This window comes from Giraffa tippelskirchi, chromosome 10 (assembly GCF_054371585.1).
Source record: "Giraffa tippelskirchi isolate mGirTip1 chromosome 10, T2T-mGirTip1v1.2.pri, whole genome shotgun sequence".
Lineage (NCBI taxonomy): Eukaryota > Metazoa > Chordata > Mammalia > Artiodactyla > Giraffidae > Giraffa > Giraffa tippelskirchi.
The window spans coordinates 161,870,884-161,887,362 of NC_137284.1; the positions used below are offsets into that span (position 1 = coordinate 161,870,884).

Below are 16,479 nucleotides of genomic sequence, written 5' to 3' on the forward strand. Positions count from 1 at the left end.
AAAGTTCAAACAAAGAAGGATGAAGACAGGCTGGAATACTTGGGCAACTGGTGCTGGAACAAGGTGGTTTGAGATGAGAAAAGTCGGTGGCGAAGGCCGCACTCTGAGTCAGGACAGCATGCCCCACTGCGGAGAAAAGCATTTCTCAGGACCTGCTGCCCCTGCTGGGGAACCAGGGACCCCTGCGTGCCCTGCCATTCTGGACCAGCTGCCTTAATCACAGGAGGTCAGCAGTCTCATGCCCCTTCTCTGAAGACTCTATCACTGGTTAAGCTGACTTATTTGCCTTTTAGCAAGAGAAGTCAACACCTAAATAACACGTTTTTCTTAGATCACTTGAGAGGAAAAGTAAGCATGTGTCCCACGATGCTGGGGAGCAGAGCCAAAGGTCCTGAAGTGGTACCTAAGTCGAAACATCTTAATATTCATGCTTTATCTTTAAAGACGGTGAAAAATAAACTTGCTCTGTTGCTCTCCCCCAGATAGCCATGCACACGCCTTGCTCCCCCTTCCCTGGGTCTTGGTTCAAATGCCACCTTCTCAGAAGGCCTCCAACCTGGCACCTCTGTGCAGGGCCGCCCCTCGTGTGCAGCCCCCTGAGCCTGTATCACTTGGCGGGAATTCCCTCCTACCGCTCACTGGTTCTTCATGCCTCACACTATTTGCACAAAGCGGACAGTCAGTGTTTGTTAAGTAAATAGGTTTTACTCTGTGATATGCGTGGCTTTCTTTTTAAACAAATAGAGCAGAATTATAGTCGTGAACTTCTATCTAGCCAGCGTATATCTGAAGGAACTTGATGCTCCTAGAGCACATATCTGTTGATCCTGTGGTTTTGTGACCTTCTGTACTCGGTGCTCCTACCCTGAGCTGCCCGTGGCTCAGGCTGCACCTACGAAGCGCAGCTTAGAACCTGCGGGTGAGCTCTGTGAGGCTCTGGGATGCCTGGGGGTGCCGTCCCGCTGGACGCTAGGTGTCCGCAGGGGCAGGACTGAGCGGACGCCTGCCTCCGTCTGCCTCCGTCTTCCATCTCCCTCCTCCCTCTGCTGATGTGTGGGTTTCCCACCACCCAGGGGTGGCCTCACACCTTGACACGGATGTGGCTGAGGATTCTATCCACCTCACCAGCTGGTCACAACCGTTTGGGAAGTTTCTCTGAGGCCACCTTCTCCTTCCACATGAAGAGTCACTACGTGGGTGATTTCAGCTCTAGTAAAGCCCCTCTGGGGGCTTCTCAGGTGGCTCAGCGATAAAGAATCTGACTGCAATGTCGGAGCTGCAGGAGATGGTAGGTCGATCCGTGGGCCAGGAAGATCCCCTGGAGGAAGGCACGGCAATCCACTCCAGTGTTCTTGCCTGGAGAGTCCGTGGACAGAGGAGCCTGGAGGACTGCAGTACACGGAGTCACAGAGAGTCAGACACGACTGAGCAACTGGGCACACACGCACAGCCACTCTGGGGACCTGGCTGAGGCCCCTCAGATCTCAGCATAGCTCAGCCACCAACTTCCAGTACAACTGTAGGCAACTACTTATTTTGAGGTTTGGGCTCTTCGCTTGCAGAATTAGGGCATGCTTTAGATTAACATACCTGTTCCACAGGTATTTCTTGACATACTTTTAGGTTTCAGGCCCATTCCAGGGTTGCCTCCGCCTCCCGAGCTCTGACCCCGCCCTCCCCTCCCATCCTGATCCCACTGCGGCCCCTGAGACGCTCCCAGCACAAAATCAGGCCAGCACGTGTCTCTGCAAGGGGCGCCCACAAGCCGGTTGTCGTGGCTGAAGGGCAGAACTTTGGTGCTTTGCTGCTCTGAACTCAAACCCAAGGCTTTGGCTGGTCTGCCTCAGGCTGTCTCAACAGCAGCACCCAGATCAGGCCTTCATTGCGGCAGCTGCAGGATGGGCTTGCTGGGCTCTGCCTGGATCCGGAACTTCAGCCCCGACCCTGGGGGTGCTCCTAGCCCCCGACTAACTAATGCGATGCAGCCAGTGACTATAAATCATTGTGGAAGATGTGAAGCTCTGGTTTCACAGAGAAGGACAGAATTAAAGAACAGAATGTGTGTTCTGAGAACTCAGCTGGAGAAGCCAAGGGGGGTCTGGGAGGAAGTGACCGTGTGTGCACAGGGTGTGAGCCCTGCCTGATTGGCAGCCCTGGGGCCTCCAGGAGCACGCAAGCTACCGACCACCTGCAGATCCAGCCCCCCAGCCCTGCTGGCCAAGGTCAGTCGCTCCTGTAAGCACCCTGCTACTTCTCTTCTGTGGTTGTGGATTCTTGTTCATTCTCTTCTGACCAGGACTATTTTGCATGGTTTTCATACTGTTTAGTCAGTTCAGTTCACTTCAGTCTCTCATTCGTGTCCGACTCTTCCCGAGCCCATAGACTGCAGCACACCAGGCCTCCCTGTCCATCACAAACTCCCAGAGCTTACTCAAACTCAGTCTGCTGAGTCAGTGATTCCATCCAACCATCTCATCCTCTGTCGTCCCCTTCTCCTCCTGCCCTCAATCTTTCCCAGCATCAGGGGCTTTTCCAATGAGTCAGTTCTTCCCATCAGGTGGCCAAAGTTTGGAGTTTCAGCTTCAACATCAGTCCTTCCAATGAACACCCAGGACTGATCTCCTTTTGGATGGTCTGGTTAGATCTCCTTGCAGTACAAGGGAACTCTCAAGAGTCTTCTCCAACACCACAGTTCAAAAGCATCAATTCCTCAGCACTCAGCTTTCTTTATAGTCCAACTCTCACATCCATACATGACCACTAGAAAAATCATAGCCTTGACTAGACAGACCTTTGCTGGCAAAGTAATGTCTCTGCTTTTTAATATGCTGTCTAATATGCTGTCATAACTTTCCTTCCAAGGAGTAAGTGTCTTTTAATTTCATGGCTGCAATCACTATCTGCAGTGATTTGGGAGCCCAGAAAAATAAAGTCAGCCACTGTTGCCACTAGGAGAAGGCCAAGGCACCCCACTCCAGTACTCTTGCCTGGAAAATCCCATGGATGGAGGAGCCTGGTAGGCTATGGTCCATGGGGTCGCTAAGAGTCAGACACGACTGAGCGACTTCACTTTCACTTTTCCCTTTCATGCATTGGAGAAGGAAATGGCAACCCACTCCAGTATTCTTGCCTGGAGAATCCCAAGGATGGCAGAGCCTGTTGGGCTGCTGTCTATGGGGTCGCACAGAGTCGGACACGACTGAAGCGACTTAGCAGCACTGTTGCCACTGTTTCCCATCTATTTGCCATGAAGTGATGGGACCGGATGCCATGATCTTAGTTTTCTGAATGTTGAGTTTTAAGCCAACTTTTTCACTCTCCTCTTTCATCAAGAGGCTCTTTAGTTCTTCGCTTTCTACCATAAGGGTGGTGTCATCTGCATATCTGAGGTTATTGATATTTCTCCTGGCAATCTTGATTCCAGCTTGTGCTTCATCTAACCCAGCGTTTCTCATGATGTATTCTGCATAGAAGTTATATAAGCAGGGTGACAATATACAGCCTTGACGTACTCCTTTCCCGATTTGGAATCAGTCTGTTGTTTCATGTCGTTCTAACCGTTTTTTCCTGATCTGCATACAGATTTCTCAAGAGGCAGGTCAGATAGTATGGTATTCCCATCTCTTTCAGAATTTTCCACAGTTTATTGTGATCCACACAGTCAAAGGCTTTGGCATAGTTAATAAAGGAGAAATAGATATTTTTCTGGAACTCTCTTGCTTTTTTGATGATCTAGCACATGTTGGCAATTTGATCTCTGGTTCCTCTGCCTTTTCTAAAGCCAGCTGGAACATCTGGAAGTTCATGTATTGTTGCAGCCTGGCTTGGAGAATTTTGAGCATTACTTTACTAGCGAGATGTGCAATTGTGCGGTAGTTTGAGCATTCTTTGGCATTGCCTTTCTTTGGGAATGGAATGAAGACTGACCTTTTCCAGTCCTGTGGCCACTCCTGAGTTTTCCAGATTTGCTGGCATTTTGAGTGCAGCACTTTCACAGCATCATCTTTTAGGATTTGAAATAGCTCAACTGGAATTCCATCACCTCCACTAGCTTTGTTAGTAGTGATGCTTCCTAAGGCCCACTTGACTTCACATTCCAGGATGTCTGGCTCTAGGTGAGTGATCACACCATCGTGGTTATCTGGGTCATGAAGATCTTTTTTTGTATAGTTCTTCTGTGTATTCTTGCCACCTCTTCTGAATATCTTCTGTTTCTGTTAGGTCCCTACCATTTCTGTCCTTTATTGAGCCCATCTTTGCATGAAATGTTCCCTTGGTATCTCTAATTTTCTTGAAGAGATAGCTAGTCTTTTGCATTCTATTGTTTTCCTCTATTTCTTTGCACTGATCACTGAGGAAGGCTTTATCACTCCTTGTCATTCTTTGGAACTCTGCATTCAAATGAGTAGCTCTTTCCTTTTCTCCTTTGTTTTTGGCTTCTCTTCTTTTCACAGCTATTTGTAAGGCCTCCTCAGGCAGCCATTTTGCTTTTTTGCATTCCTTTTTCTTGGGGATAGTCTTGATCCCTGCCTCCTGTACAATGTCACGAACCTCCGTCCATAGTTCATCAGGCACTCTCTCTATCAGATCTAGTCCCTTAAATCTATTTGCCACTTCCACTGTACAATCATAAGCGATTAGATTTAGGTCATATCTGAATGGTGTAGTGGTTTTCCCTACTTTCTTCAATTTAAGTGTGAATTTGGCAATAAAGAGTTCATGATCTGAGCCACAGTCAGTTCCTGGTCTTGCTTTTGCTGACTGTATAGAGCTTCTCCATCTTTGGCTGCAAAGAATATAATCAATCCGATTTCAGTATTGACCATCTGGTGATGTCCATGTGTAGAGTCTTCTCTTGTGTTGTTGGAAGAGGGTGTTTGCTGTGACTAGTGCGTCCTCTTGGCAAAACTCTATTAGACTTTGCCCTGCTTCATTCTGTACTCCAAGGCCAAATTTGCCTGTTACTCCAGGTGTTTCTTGACTTCCTACTTTTGCATTCCAGTCTCCTATAATGAAAAGGACATCTTTTTGGGTGTTTGTTTTAGAAGGTCTTGTAGGTCTTCATAGAACCATTCAACTTCAGCTTCTTTAGCCTTACTGGTTGGGGCATAGACTTGGATTACTGTGATATTGAATGGTTTGCCTTGGAAACAAACAGAGATTATTCTGTCATTCTTGAAATTGCATCCAAGTACTGCATTTCAGACTCTTTTGTCGACTATGATGGTTACTCCATTTCTTCTAAGGGATTCTTGCCCACAGTAGTAGATATGATGGTCATCTGAGTTAAATTCACCCATTCCAGTCCATCTTAGTTCGCTGATTCCTTAAATGTCGACATTCACTCTTGCCATCTCCTGTTTGACCACTTCCAATTTGCCTTGATTCATGAACCTAACATTCCAGGTTCCTGTGCAATATTGCTCTTTACAGCATTGGACTTGACTATCATCACCAGTCTCGTCCACAACTGGGTGTTGTTTTTGCTTTGGCTCCATCCCTTCATTCTTTCTGGAGCTATTTCTCTACCGATCTCCAGTAGCATATTGGGCACCTACCGACCTGGGGAGTTCATCTTTCAGTGTCTTATCTTTTTGCCTTTTCATACTGTTCATGGGGTTCTCAAGGCAAGAATACTGAAGTGGTTTGTCATTCCCCTCTCCAGTGGACCACATTTGGTCAGAACTCTCCACCAAGACCTGTCCGTCTTGGGTGGCTCTACACAGCATGGCTTAGTTTCATCGAGTTAGACAAGGCTGTGGTCCATGTGATCAGATTGGTTAGTTTTCTATGGTTATGATTTTAGGCTATCTGCCCTCTGATGCCCTCTCTCAGCGCCTACCGTCTTCCTGGGGTTTCTCTTACCTTGGACGTGGGATATCTCCTCTCCACCGCTTGCCGCTCCAGTGCTTGACACAAATTCTTTCTGAAAATAAATGGGCTATAAATCATAGTTTTTTCCTAATTAAACCTGAATATATTCAATTATGATCTATTAGCTCTAAGACCAACCTGAGAATTTAAAAAGCATATTAATAACTTAGGAGTTTCCAAATATTTGGGGGTTTTTTGATCAACAAAGTCATACTTGTAATAGTCTATAAAAATAATCTGTAGACATTGAATGAGCCGAGCTTTACCTCAGGAAGAGCTGGCTTTGTGTCAGGGTTGTGCTAATGTTTATTCACTGTCGCCCCCATGTGGCCATTTCTAGACAGCACTTTGCAGAATTTGTTACCACTTCATGGCTGGTTCAGACAGTAAAGCATCTGCCTGCAGTGCGGAAAACCTGGGTTCGATCCCTGGGTTGGGAAGATCCCCTGGAGAAGGAAATGGCAACCCACTCCAGTACTCTTGCCTGGAAAGTCCCACGGACGGAGGAGCCTGGTGGGCTATAGTCCGCGGGGTCGCAAAGAGTCGGACACGACTGAGCGACTTCACTTTCACTTTTTCACTTTTCATGGCTCACACTGTAAAGAATCTGCCTGCAGTGCAGGAGACCTGGATTCCATCTCTGGGTTGGGAAGATCCCCTGGAGAAGGGAATGTCATCCCACTCCAGTATTCTTGCCTGGAGAATTTCATGGACAGAGGATTGGGGGGTGGGGGGGTGGGGGCTACAGTCCATGGGCTTACAAAAGGTCAGACATGACTAAACGACTAACACTTTCACTTTTCACTTTTTCACCATCAAATTGAAGGGAGGATAAGAATAGTGTTGATCCCTGGATCTCCTGGCTCCTAAAACTCATCATACAGTTTATGAAATGTGTTGTGTGTTAGTCACTCTGCAGCCCACCAGGATCCCCTGGCCAAGGTATTCTCCAGGCAAGAATACTGGAGTGGGTTGCCACTGATTTCTCCAATTTATGAAATGGCCGTATTCAAATTCAGAGTATATCTTTACTAGCAAAATTACATATTTTGATTAATATATCATTTTAATTTAGATTTTAAAATTCATCATTCCAATTTGAAGCGTCTCCAAACTTCTAAATGATCTAATAAATACGTCAACTATTTAGAGACAGTGTAGTTCATTGACTAAGCTCATGGGCAAAAGATCTGGATTTGAAAAATGGTTCTGCTGCTTCCAGGTGGGCCTCAGTTTTCTCAACAGTAAAATGTAGATAATAGTACCTATCTCAGGAAATCATCTTGAAGATTAAATGAGGAAATACACTTCCAATACTTAGAAAGGGATACGCCTGGTGACCCATTGGATAAGCCTCCACGCTCCTGATGCAGTGAGCCCAAGTTTGCTCCATGGGGAGGGAACTAGATTGCACATGCTGAGCCCCTGAATTGGAAAGTCAACTCTATAAGTCAACTAGTGTATTTAAAATAGAAAAAGAGAATAAAAACAAACAAAAACTAATAATAAAATGAACACAAAATCCAAAAAAAAAAAAAAAAAAGGAAAGGGAACCCCCCAAAACAAACAAACAAAAAGCCAACGGAGAGAGAAAAGGAGCTGAAGAAATGAACCCAAAGCTGCAGCAAGCCTCTGCCTTTCTCAATGAGCTTGCTTTGGGCCATGACCAACGGCCCTGAAGGGAGAAAGGCATGTGTGCCCCTCTCCCAGCATCTTTTGCTGCTGGGACCCTGAACGCTAGAAGCGTGGCTAGTGAGAAACCTTAGACATTGGAGTGGAGCTCACTCCAGAGCCAAGTTGAGGCAACAGTTTATTGTCGTCCGGGGAGGAGTTGTCCTCAGGCAGGGGTCTGAGATGGGGAGACCGGTAAAGGAGAGAGGGTAGGTGGGCAGACATATGTTTCCACAAGTGTGTTAGGATCTGAACGGTGAGCCCATGGAATTCCTCCCCACCCGCATTTGTGTGATGAACTTGGAAGCCCTGCAGTGATTCTCTAGCGGGCAAAGCTGGAAGGACAAATGCCCCTGAATCATTTGCATCCTGAGCCCTTTCGTCCAGGGCCAGATCGGAAGTGCATGCAAGGCTTCGCCAAGGGGAATTCCCCGAGAAAGTGTCAGTGGATGTCGGGAGTGGGAGTGAGCACTCCCTCGGACGCCTCAGCGAATGAGGAGCTTGCACATGCTGGGGTGGGGCTGTGGGAAAGCCATCAAAGGACCAAGGGGACGGGGCCCAGGCCCTTTTTTGGAGACGGACCGTCTGAGAGAAGGAGGCGTTGTCATGCAGCTGCAGGTAGGAGATGGAAACCCTCGTGGGCCTTGTTTGCAGAGACCCGGGGGCTGCTTCTGCGCATGGGGGAAGTGCGTGTCCGTCTCCCTTCAACGTCTTACCCGGAGGGCAAGGTTGTCGGTCCAGCACCGCTAGTACGTATGCCCTTCGGGGACCCTCTGTCCCTGAGGGGCCGTCACCGGTGGCTGGGCTCCCCCAGCGGGGTGACTTGGCTCCTGGGTGAGCAGGGCTGGCACCTGGCCAGAAAGTCGCCCTGAGTTGGAGGGAGCCGTGGGGGGTGGGGGCTGGGCTTCAGAATCTGGGGAACACCTGCTATGTGAATGCAGCGCTGCAGTGTCTGAGCCACATGCCGCCCCTGGCCAGCTGGGTGGTGTCCCAGCAGCACGCCACCCTCTGTCCGGCCCGCACCTCTTGCACACTCTGCCCCATGCGAGCTCACATGACCTAAGCCCTCCTTCACCCGGGAGAGGTGATCCGGCCCTGCAAGGACCTGCTGGCGGCCTTCCACAGACACCAGCAGGAAGATGCCCACGAGTTTTTGATGTTCACTCTGAATGCCACGCAGCAAGGGTGCTTGAGCGCATCCCAGCCGTCGGGCCATCCCTCCGAGAACACCACCCTCATCCGTCAGATCTTTGGGGGGACGAGGAGGTCTCAGATCCAGTGTCTCCACTGCCTTGGTGTTTCGGACACGTTCGAGCCTTATCTGGACATCAGCCTGGATATCACAGCGGCTCAGAGTGTGGAGCAAGCTCTGAGAGAGTTGGTGAAGCCCGAGAAGCTGGACGCTGAAAATGCCTATGACTGTGGCATTTGTCTCCGGAAGGCACCTGCCACCAAGAGGTTGACTTTGTACAGCACCTCCCAGGTCCTGGTGCTGGTGCTAAAGTGGTTCACACAGGTGAGCAGGGCCAAAAGGGCTCAGGAAGTGTGCTATCCCCAGTGCCTCGACGTGCAGCCCTACACATCTGAGCGGAAGGCAGGGCCACGGGGCTATGTGCTCTATGCCGTGCTGGTACACTCCGGATGGAGTTGTGAGTGAGGACACTGCTTTTGTTACGTCCGAGCAGGCAACGGCCAGGGGTATAAGATGGACAATGCCAAGGTGACCGTCTGTGATGAGACTGCTGCCCTGAACCAGAGTGCCTACGTCCTCTTCTACACCTGGGAGGGTGCATCGGGAGGGAGCCCCCTCGGGGCTGACCCCACAGACTCTGGGGAGCCTGCAGGAGATGCCAGTGGCAGAGCTCCTGGGTCAGAGGTGTCCCCAGGGGACACAGAGGTCGAAGGAATAAGCTTAGAGCAGTGGAGACATCTGCAAGAACACAACCGAGCGAAGCCTGCCTTCGACCTCCACAAGGTCCAGTCTGTCCTGCCTGCTGGTGCAGTCGTGGTTCACCAGTCCAAACATGGAGGAGGGAGAAACGGCAAGCTGCCCAAACAGGAGCACGAGCGGTTCGACCGTCCCAGCACGGACGCTCCGCCTTCAGGGCCGATGAACGTCGACAACGGCCCTTGTGCCAGCGGGAGGGCCAGAGCAACCAAGAGGAAGAACAGGAAGGCACGGCCATGTCTGGGGCTGTCGCGGTAGGTCGGCTGTGACGCACGTGCGTGCAGACGCCCACGCCCCCTCGCGGCACGCACTGTGTGACGCACCAAGAGTTCCTCTGGGCGGTGTCCATGATGCAGCCTCCTGGAAAACGTCGGGGCCTGGAGTGTGCCCGGGGCCTCAGTGTTCACTTGGAACGTGTTCGTGCCTGAGCGCCTGAGCTCTGGAAGGCTGGCTCTGATGGGAAATTACTGGAGAGGATGGGGTGCGTGACCGGGCCTGAGCACGGTCCGAGATCCTCCCGCTTCTGCGCGGGTGGGAGAGTCCTCCCTGGATGGAGTGTGTGTGGGTTTGCCTTTCTTTCCCCGTCTCCATTCACGGGCCGGTGGGACGCGGGCTGGAGAAGCCTCACAGAAGGCTCACGGCCAGCCGAGCAAGGAGACGAGCTCCTGAGCCCTTCGGGGGGCAGGCAGGAGCGGGTGCAGGACCATGAATCGTCTCCTTCCGGCCGGTCAGACGCTCGAAAATGCCCCAAACTTCGAGCAGGGTCCGGGGAGAAGACGGGCAACCAGGCTTTATGGGTGGATGTCCTTGGGAGGCCTAGTGGTACTTGGGAAAAGGGTCCGGCAGGAATGACACAGGGATCCGTTCGTCACCTGCAGGACGCTCGTCCACAAAGATCCCTGGGGCTCCATTTCCGGTGCAAGGAGTATGCTGGAGAACCTCCGAGCGCCAAACAGGAGAAGCGATCCACAGTGCCATGAGCACCACCACCAGCACCACCAGCACCCACACGAAGGCCAAGGAGAGAAAGGCAACCCAACGAGTCCCAAAGGAACTTCTCTTCTCCATCAGCATCGCACTGGTGCCTAAGTGGAGATAGGTCATGCAACGTTCATTTCTGAAAGCAAAGATCCTCCCCGCGCTGAGGAAGGACCCAAGCCTATCCTAGATTGTGATAGCAAGACAACTGGACATCCGACTCTGCCCATCCTATCTGTCAGTCAGTTGTCTCGTCCAGCTTGGCCCCGGACAAACGCCGCTGGATGCGATGAGATGCGGCCGGCCTGCAAAGTGTCTGGGGCAGTGCAGAAGCTGTCCTCTCCTAGCTGCTTTCTCGATGTCTCATGATCTCCTGACCTCGTGGAAGGTTGCCTGAGGACCCTTATCGATCACCTCTTGTGTTTTATTTCTTTTTCTTGATTGTTGGCTTCAAACAGCAACCCCTCTATCAAACGGTGGCCCGGGAATTTGCAATTTAGCATCTCAGACCTAGAGGGAAAACCATGGCTCCCGTCCCTGCTAGTCGGCTTGGCTAGAAACAGAGAACGTTCTGTGTGCTTTTTCCCCCTGCATGGTTACCTACACAGCACCATGCCCTCCACATGTAGAGGGGAAAAAGAATGATGAGCAGTATCTTCCCCCAAGAATACAAACAAGCATGCCCTGGACAAGGAAATGGAGTCACCTACAGCCCACCTTCATCATCACAACCCATCTTCCTCCGCCCCATCGCCTTAAATGGACTTAACTGCTTGCCCCATCCACACCCTCTGAAGAAGCAGCACCAGCAAAAGGAGAAGAATGGTGATTGAAGTGGCATGGCAGAGGGAATGGGAAGGTTGCCTTATGCTGGGGGAAATCCGTGCAGAAGAGAGAAAAATACTGGCTGATCTCACGTCTCTGTCCCATGGGAAGGAGGCAAAAGGACAGCAACGTAGTGAGCACTTAGATCATAAAGCACAAAGCGATAGGGTCCTGGGAAAGGATAGGGGAGCGGGAGGTGGGAGGGGTGCAATAGGCTAATGAAGAAAGCTGGGTCAGGGCCATTCTTTCCTAGTAATGATCAACGGAATCAACACTTCAGCTACGGTAAACCCGTGGATTGTGGAACCCCCATAGTCTTGTAAGACAAGTTAATATCCAGGACGGGAGAGGAAACAAACAGAAATGTCACACACTAAGAAAGATACCAATAGTTGTCCTCCTCCAGGAGGGAAATCTTCATTCATTTCATTTCAGTTCAGTAGCTTACTCGTATCCGTCTCTTTGTGACCCCATGGACTACAGCTCACCAGGCTTCCATATCCATCACCTAGTCCCAGAATTTACCCAATCTAATGTTCATTGTGTTGATGGTGCCATCCAGCCATCTCATTCTCTGTTGTCTCCTTCTCCTCCTGCCTTCAATCTTTCCAAGCATCAGGGTTCTGTCAAACGAGTCAGTTCTTTGCATCAGGTATTCAAATTATTGGAGTTTCACCTTCAGCATCAGTCCTTCCAATGAATATTCAGAACTGATTTCCTTTAGGATGGACTGGTTAGATCTCCTTGTAGTCCAAGTTACTCTCAAGAGTCTTCTCCAACACCACAGTTCACAAGCATCAGTTCTTCGGTGCTCAGTTTTCCTTATAGTCCCTTTCTCTCATTCATACATGCCTATTGGGCAAACCATAGCCTTAACTAAACGTACCTTTTTTGGCAAAGTAATGTCTCTGCTTTTTCATATGCTGTCTTGGTTCGTCATAACTTTTTTTCCAAGGAGCAAGCATCTTTTAATTTCATGGCTACAGTCACCATCTGCAGTGATTTTGGAGCCCCAAAATGATATAAGCTGAGTTCTCAGCCACAACAGCAAAGAGATTTTGAGGCAGAAGCACCCAGATAAGCCATTTCTGGCCCGCGGACTGTGAGGAGTTTAATTGACAAGGTTTATAAGTGCAGTCTTGGAGTAATGCTGTCAGAGAGGAGCAGAAAGCACAGTCTACCAGGAATCAGGAACTGACCCCACCACTCGGCCACCATCTCCTACCAGCCTCCCTCCAGACACAACGCTCACCTTCCTAGCGTCACCTGGGCAGCTCACTTCTGCCTTCAAGCTTCTGTGTAAGGCCTGCCTTCTCTCAGGCATGCTTCTCCTTGAATTGTGCAGGCCCGGCTCCTTCCTTTCATCCTGGTCACCGCAGCAAGGCCTCTCAGACCCTCCTGACCAGTGATCCCAAGCCCTCCCTCACAACGCCCTGCTTTATTTCCATTATGGCACTTGTTCTTTTCCTTCCCTTGTCTGGCTTCCACACTTTTCTCTTTCCTCACTCCAGACTGAGAGCTCCTTGGAAGGCAGGGGCCGCTGGTCATTTTCAGCACTGTCGTTGGGACCCCTGAGTCACCTGGCATAGAGTGGGTGCTCACAGCATGGGTGCTGAGTAAATAAACGGGAAGATCCTGGGGCGCCCCTTCCTCTTCTGTCCCGGTCAGTCTTTTGAGCTGATCACTCTTACTAGGAAGATCATGCTGTTTCTGAGGTGGGGGCGTGGCCAGAATGACCTCCGCCATTCTTTTTCTTGCTCCAGTTGCTCCAGCAAAGCTCAGCCCGCAACCCTGACCCAGGACGCCACTGCCTCCTGGAGGCCAGCGCTAGCATTGCAGGACTAACCCCAACCTTCATTCACGTCTTCAAGGCGGAGGGTCCAGAGTTCCAGAGGCAAAAGTGTACTTCAGGCAGGCTCCCAGGGATGTGGAAAAGACCCAGGAATCTCCTTCTGACTTTTCATTTCCGCTTCTCTCTTTGGTGTTTAGTTCATTCATGTTGCATCCTCAGCTCAGATAGGGCAATAATTTCCTCCTACTTCCAAACTAGAACCTACAGAACCCAGTTAGGACTGGTCTTCTTTCTGGAACCCTGACTCTGGGTCCACAACTGTGCCCTCTCCTGCTCACCACAAGCCCTCGTCCCTTCAACTCCTCTCTCCTCTGAGGGACCTCTGTGAGTGGAAAGCATTTTTCCAAGCTCTCAGAACACGGTGGTCAATGGTGGAGAACCAAGGTCAACAGACTTCCCAAGCACACTGACTGAACCCCTGGGGAGTCCAATAGCAAGCACACAATGTGTAGGAAAGGAAAGCAAGTCCTTCTCTCCTGTAGCACCGTCTATACTGGGGAATGGGGTGTGTGCTCAGTGTGGTTTTAAAAGCCCAGAAAGGTGGATTGTAGCACTGAGACCGTGTTCACTGGAGAACACCTTGGAGAGGGGCCACACCAGGCAGGACTAAGGGAATGTGGAGAATCCCCCTCATGCTTTGGACTTCTGAACACATTGCTCATTGCCGGGAGGGGGGTATGGATGCCCCTGACCCATGGCAGAGCTGCCTCCAGCCCTTCCTGCTCTCCCAGCACTGACATTGGGTGTTCTCTTCCTTTACCACCTCACATCGCCCCCCACCCCACCCCGGAACTCTATTTCTGTGCCTGCTTGTGTGAGCATGGAAATGCTCAGAGAATAATGACCCAAATGGGGCCAGGTTGGTAGAGTTCACCAGGAACTTAGGGTCTCTCATTTCCAAACCAAGCATGATGGATAGGACTGCAAACTGGCGTAGGGAACTGGAGTCCTCACTTTTCTACTGGCCTCTGCTCACATACTGTGTTCTAGGCAAGTCTGCCTCTTTCTGGGCTTTAGTTTTCAAATTATACCAAGAGGGCTTGGATAAAAAGCTGCATAAGCGCATGCACAGGCAAACATGTTCTCTGACTCCAGCAACAATAGATGGGTGGTTGGCATGGGTGAACTCAGGAGGCCTGTGCTCCTGATGTGGGCAGAGGCAGGTGAGCTTGTAGCAGGAGTGGCCAGGACACCTGTCCTGTCCCAGCACCAGCCAGAGGGCATGCGCGGGCCTGGGGACAGTGAGGGCACCTGTGCCCCGCCTTCTTGCACAGTTACCAACACTGGAACAAGGGCTCTGCTCAGAAGGTGAGTTCTTTCTGATACCCCACCTGCAGCCTCTAAAAGGCCCACATTTTCTGGAGCCCTGAGGACAAAGATAATTCACATGGAAGTGGTTCCCAGAAAGTAAATGGAATGTGGAAGGGATATTTGCCATGTATACCCTCAGGCTATGAAAACATGCCCTGTGATGTGCCATACATTTCCCCTTTACAACTGAGTGAAATAAGCCCAAGGAACATGCCTGTATTTGAAAGCACATGTTGATGATGAAAAAGCCACAAATTAAAGGTTGCTGGTTGCAGAATCTCTAACTGGAGGAAAATCAACAAGAATCACTCGCTATTTGAAAGTGATTTTTATTTTATTTCTATTGAGCTGTTAAATGAAGAGAGCTTGCCAGGCGGTGCTAATGGTAAACGATTGAGAGTGTTAGCAGCCTCGATAGGGAAGCCGGAGGGTCCAAAGCAGCAGGAAGAAATAAACTGCAAGTGGCAGACTTTTTTCCCTTCTCTGTTGATGACACCTGGTTCCCTCAGAACTTAACTTTTCTCAAACCTTGAGCTAACCATACGTTTTTCTTATGGAAATGTTTTTCTTAAGCTATGCTAGTGTGATCACTCACCTTGAGCCAGACATCCTGGAATGTGAAGTCAAGTGGGCCTTAGGAAGCATCACTACGAACAAAGCTAGTGGAGGTGATGGAATTCCAGTTGAGCTATTTCAAATCCGGAAAGATGATGCTGTGAAAGTGCTGCACTCAATATGCCAGCAAATCTGGAAAACTCAGCAGTGGCCACAGCACTGGAAAAGGTCAGTTTTCATCTCAATCAATCACAAAGAAAGGCAATGCCAAAGAATGCTCAAACTACCGCACAATTGCACTCATCTCACATGCTAGCAAAGTAATGCTCAAAATTCTCCAAGCCAGGCTTCAGCAATACGTGAACTGTGAACTTCCAGATGTTGAAGCTGGTTTTAGAAAAGGCAGATGAACGAGAGATCAAATTGCCAACATCCGCTGGATCATCGAAAAAGCAAGAGAGTTCCAGAAAAACATCTATTTCTGCTTTATTGACTGTGCCAAAGCCTTTGACTGTGTGGATCACAATAAACTGTGGAAAATTCTGAAAGAGATGGGCATACCACACTACCTGACCTCCCTCTTGAGAAACCTGTATGCAGGTCAGGAAGAACCTGGAGAAGGCACTGGCAACCCACTCCAGTACTTTTGCCTGGAAAATCCCATGGACGGAGGAGCCTGGAGGCTGCAGTCCATGGGGTCGCTAAGAGTCGGACTCGACTGAGTGACTTCACTTTCACTTTTCACTTTCATACATTGGAGAAGGAAATGGCAACCCACTCCAGTGTTCTTGCCTGGAGAATCCCAACCATAGGGGAGCCTGGTGGGCTGTTGTCTATGGGGTCGCACAGAGTCGGACACGACTGAAGCGACTTAGCAGCAGCAGCAGCAGCAGCAGCAGCAAGCACCAGTTAGAACTGGACATGGAACAACAGAGTGGTTCCAAATAGGAAAAGGAGTATGTCAAGGCTGTATATTGTCACCCTGCTTATTTAACTTATATGCAGAGTACATCATGAGAAATGCTGGACTGGAAGAAGCACAAGCTGGAATTAAGATTGCTGGGAGAAATATCAATAATCTCAGATATGCAGATGACACCACCCTTATGGCAGAAAGTGAAGAAGAACTAAAAAGCCTCTTGATGAAAGTGAGAGAGGAGAGTGAAAAAGTTGGCTTAAAGATCAACGTTCAGAAAACTAAGATCATGACATCTGGTCCCATCACTTCATGGCACATAGATGGGGAAACAGTGTCAGACTTTATTTTTGGGGGCTCCAAAATCACTGCAGATGGTGATTGCAGCCATGAAATTAAAAGACATTTACTCCTTGGAAGGAAAGTTATGACCAACCTAGATAGCATATTTAAAAGCAGAGACATTACTTTGCCAACAAAGGTCTGTCTAGTCAAGAATATGGTTTTTCCAGTAGTCATGTATGGATGTAAGAGTTGGACTGTGAAGAA

At 49.7% G+C, this 16,479-nt stretch overlaps 1 protein-coding gene across 1 annotated transcript; it reads left to right on the top strand.

Moving 5' to 3' along the window:
• The first annotated feature begins 4,664 nt into the window (after positions 1-4,664).
• LOC145524495 (ubiquitin carboxyl-terminal hydrolase 17-like protein 3) lies at positions 4,665-12,195 on the top strand. The gene has a single exon (XM_081536832.1). The coding sequence runs from the start codon at positions 9,251-9,253 to the stop codon at positions 9,749-9,751; it is 501 nt and encodes a 166-aa protein (XP_081392958.1). The 5' UTR covers positions 4,665-9,250; the 3' UTR covers positions 9,752-12,195.
• Positions 12,196-16,479: the final 4,284 nt, after the last annotated feature.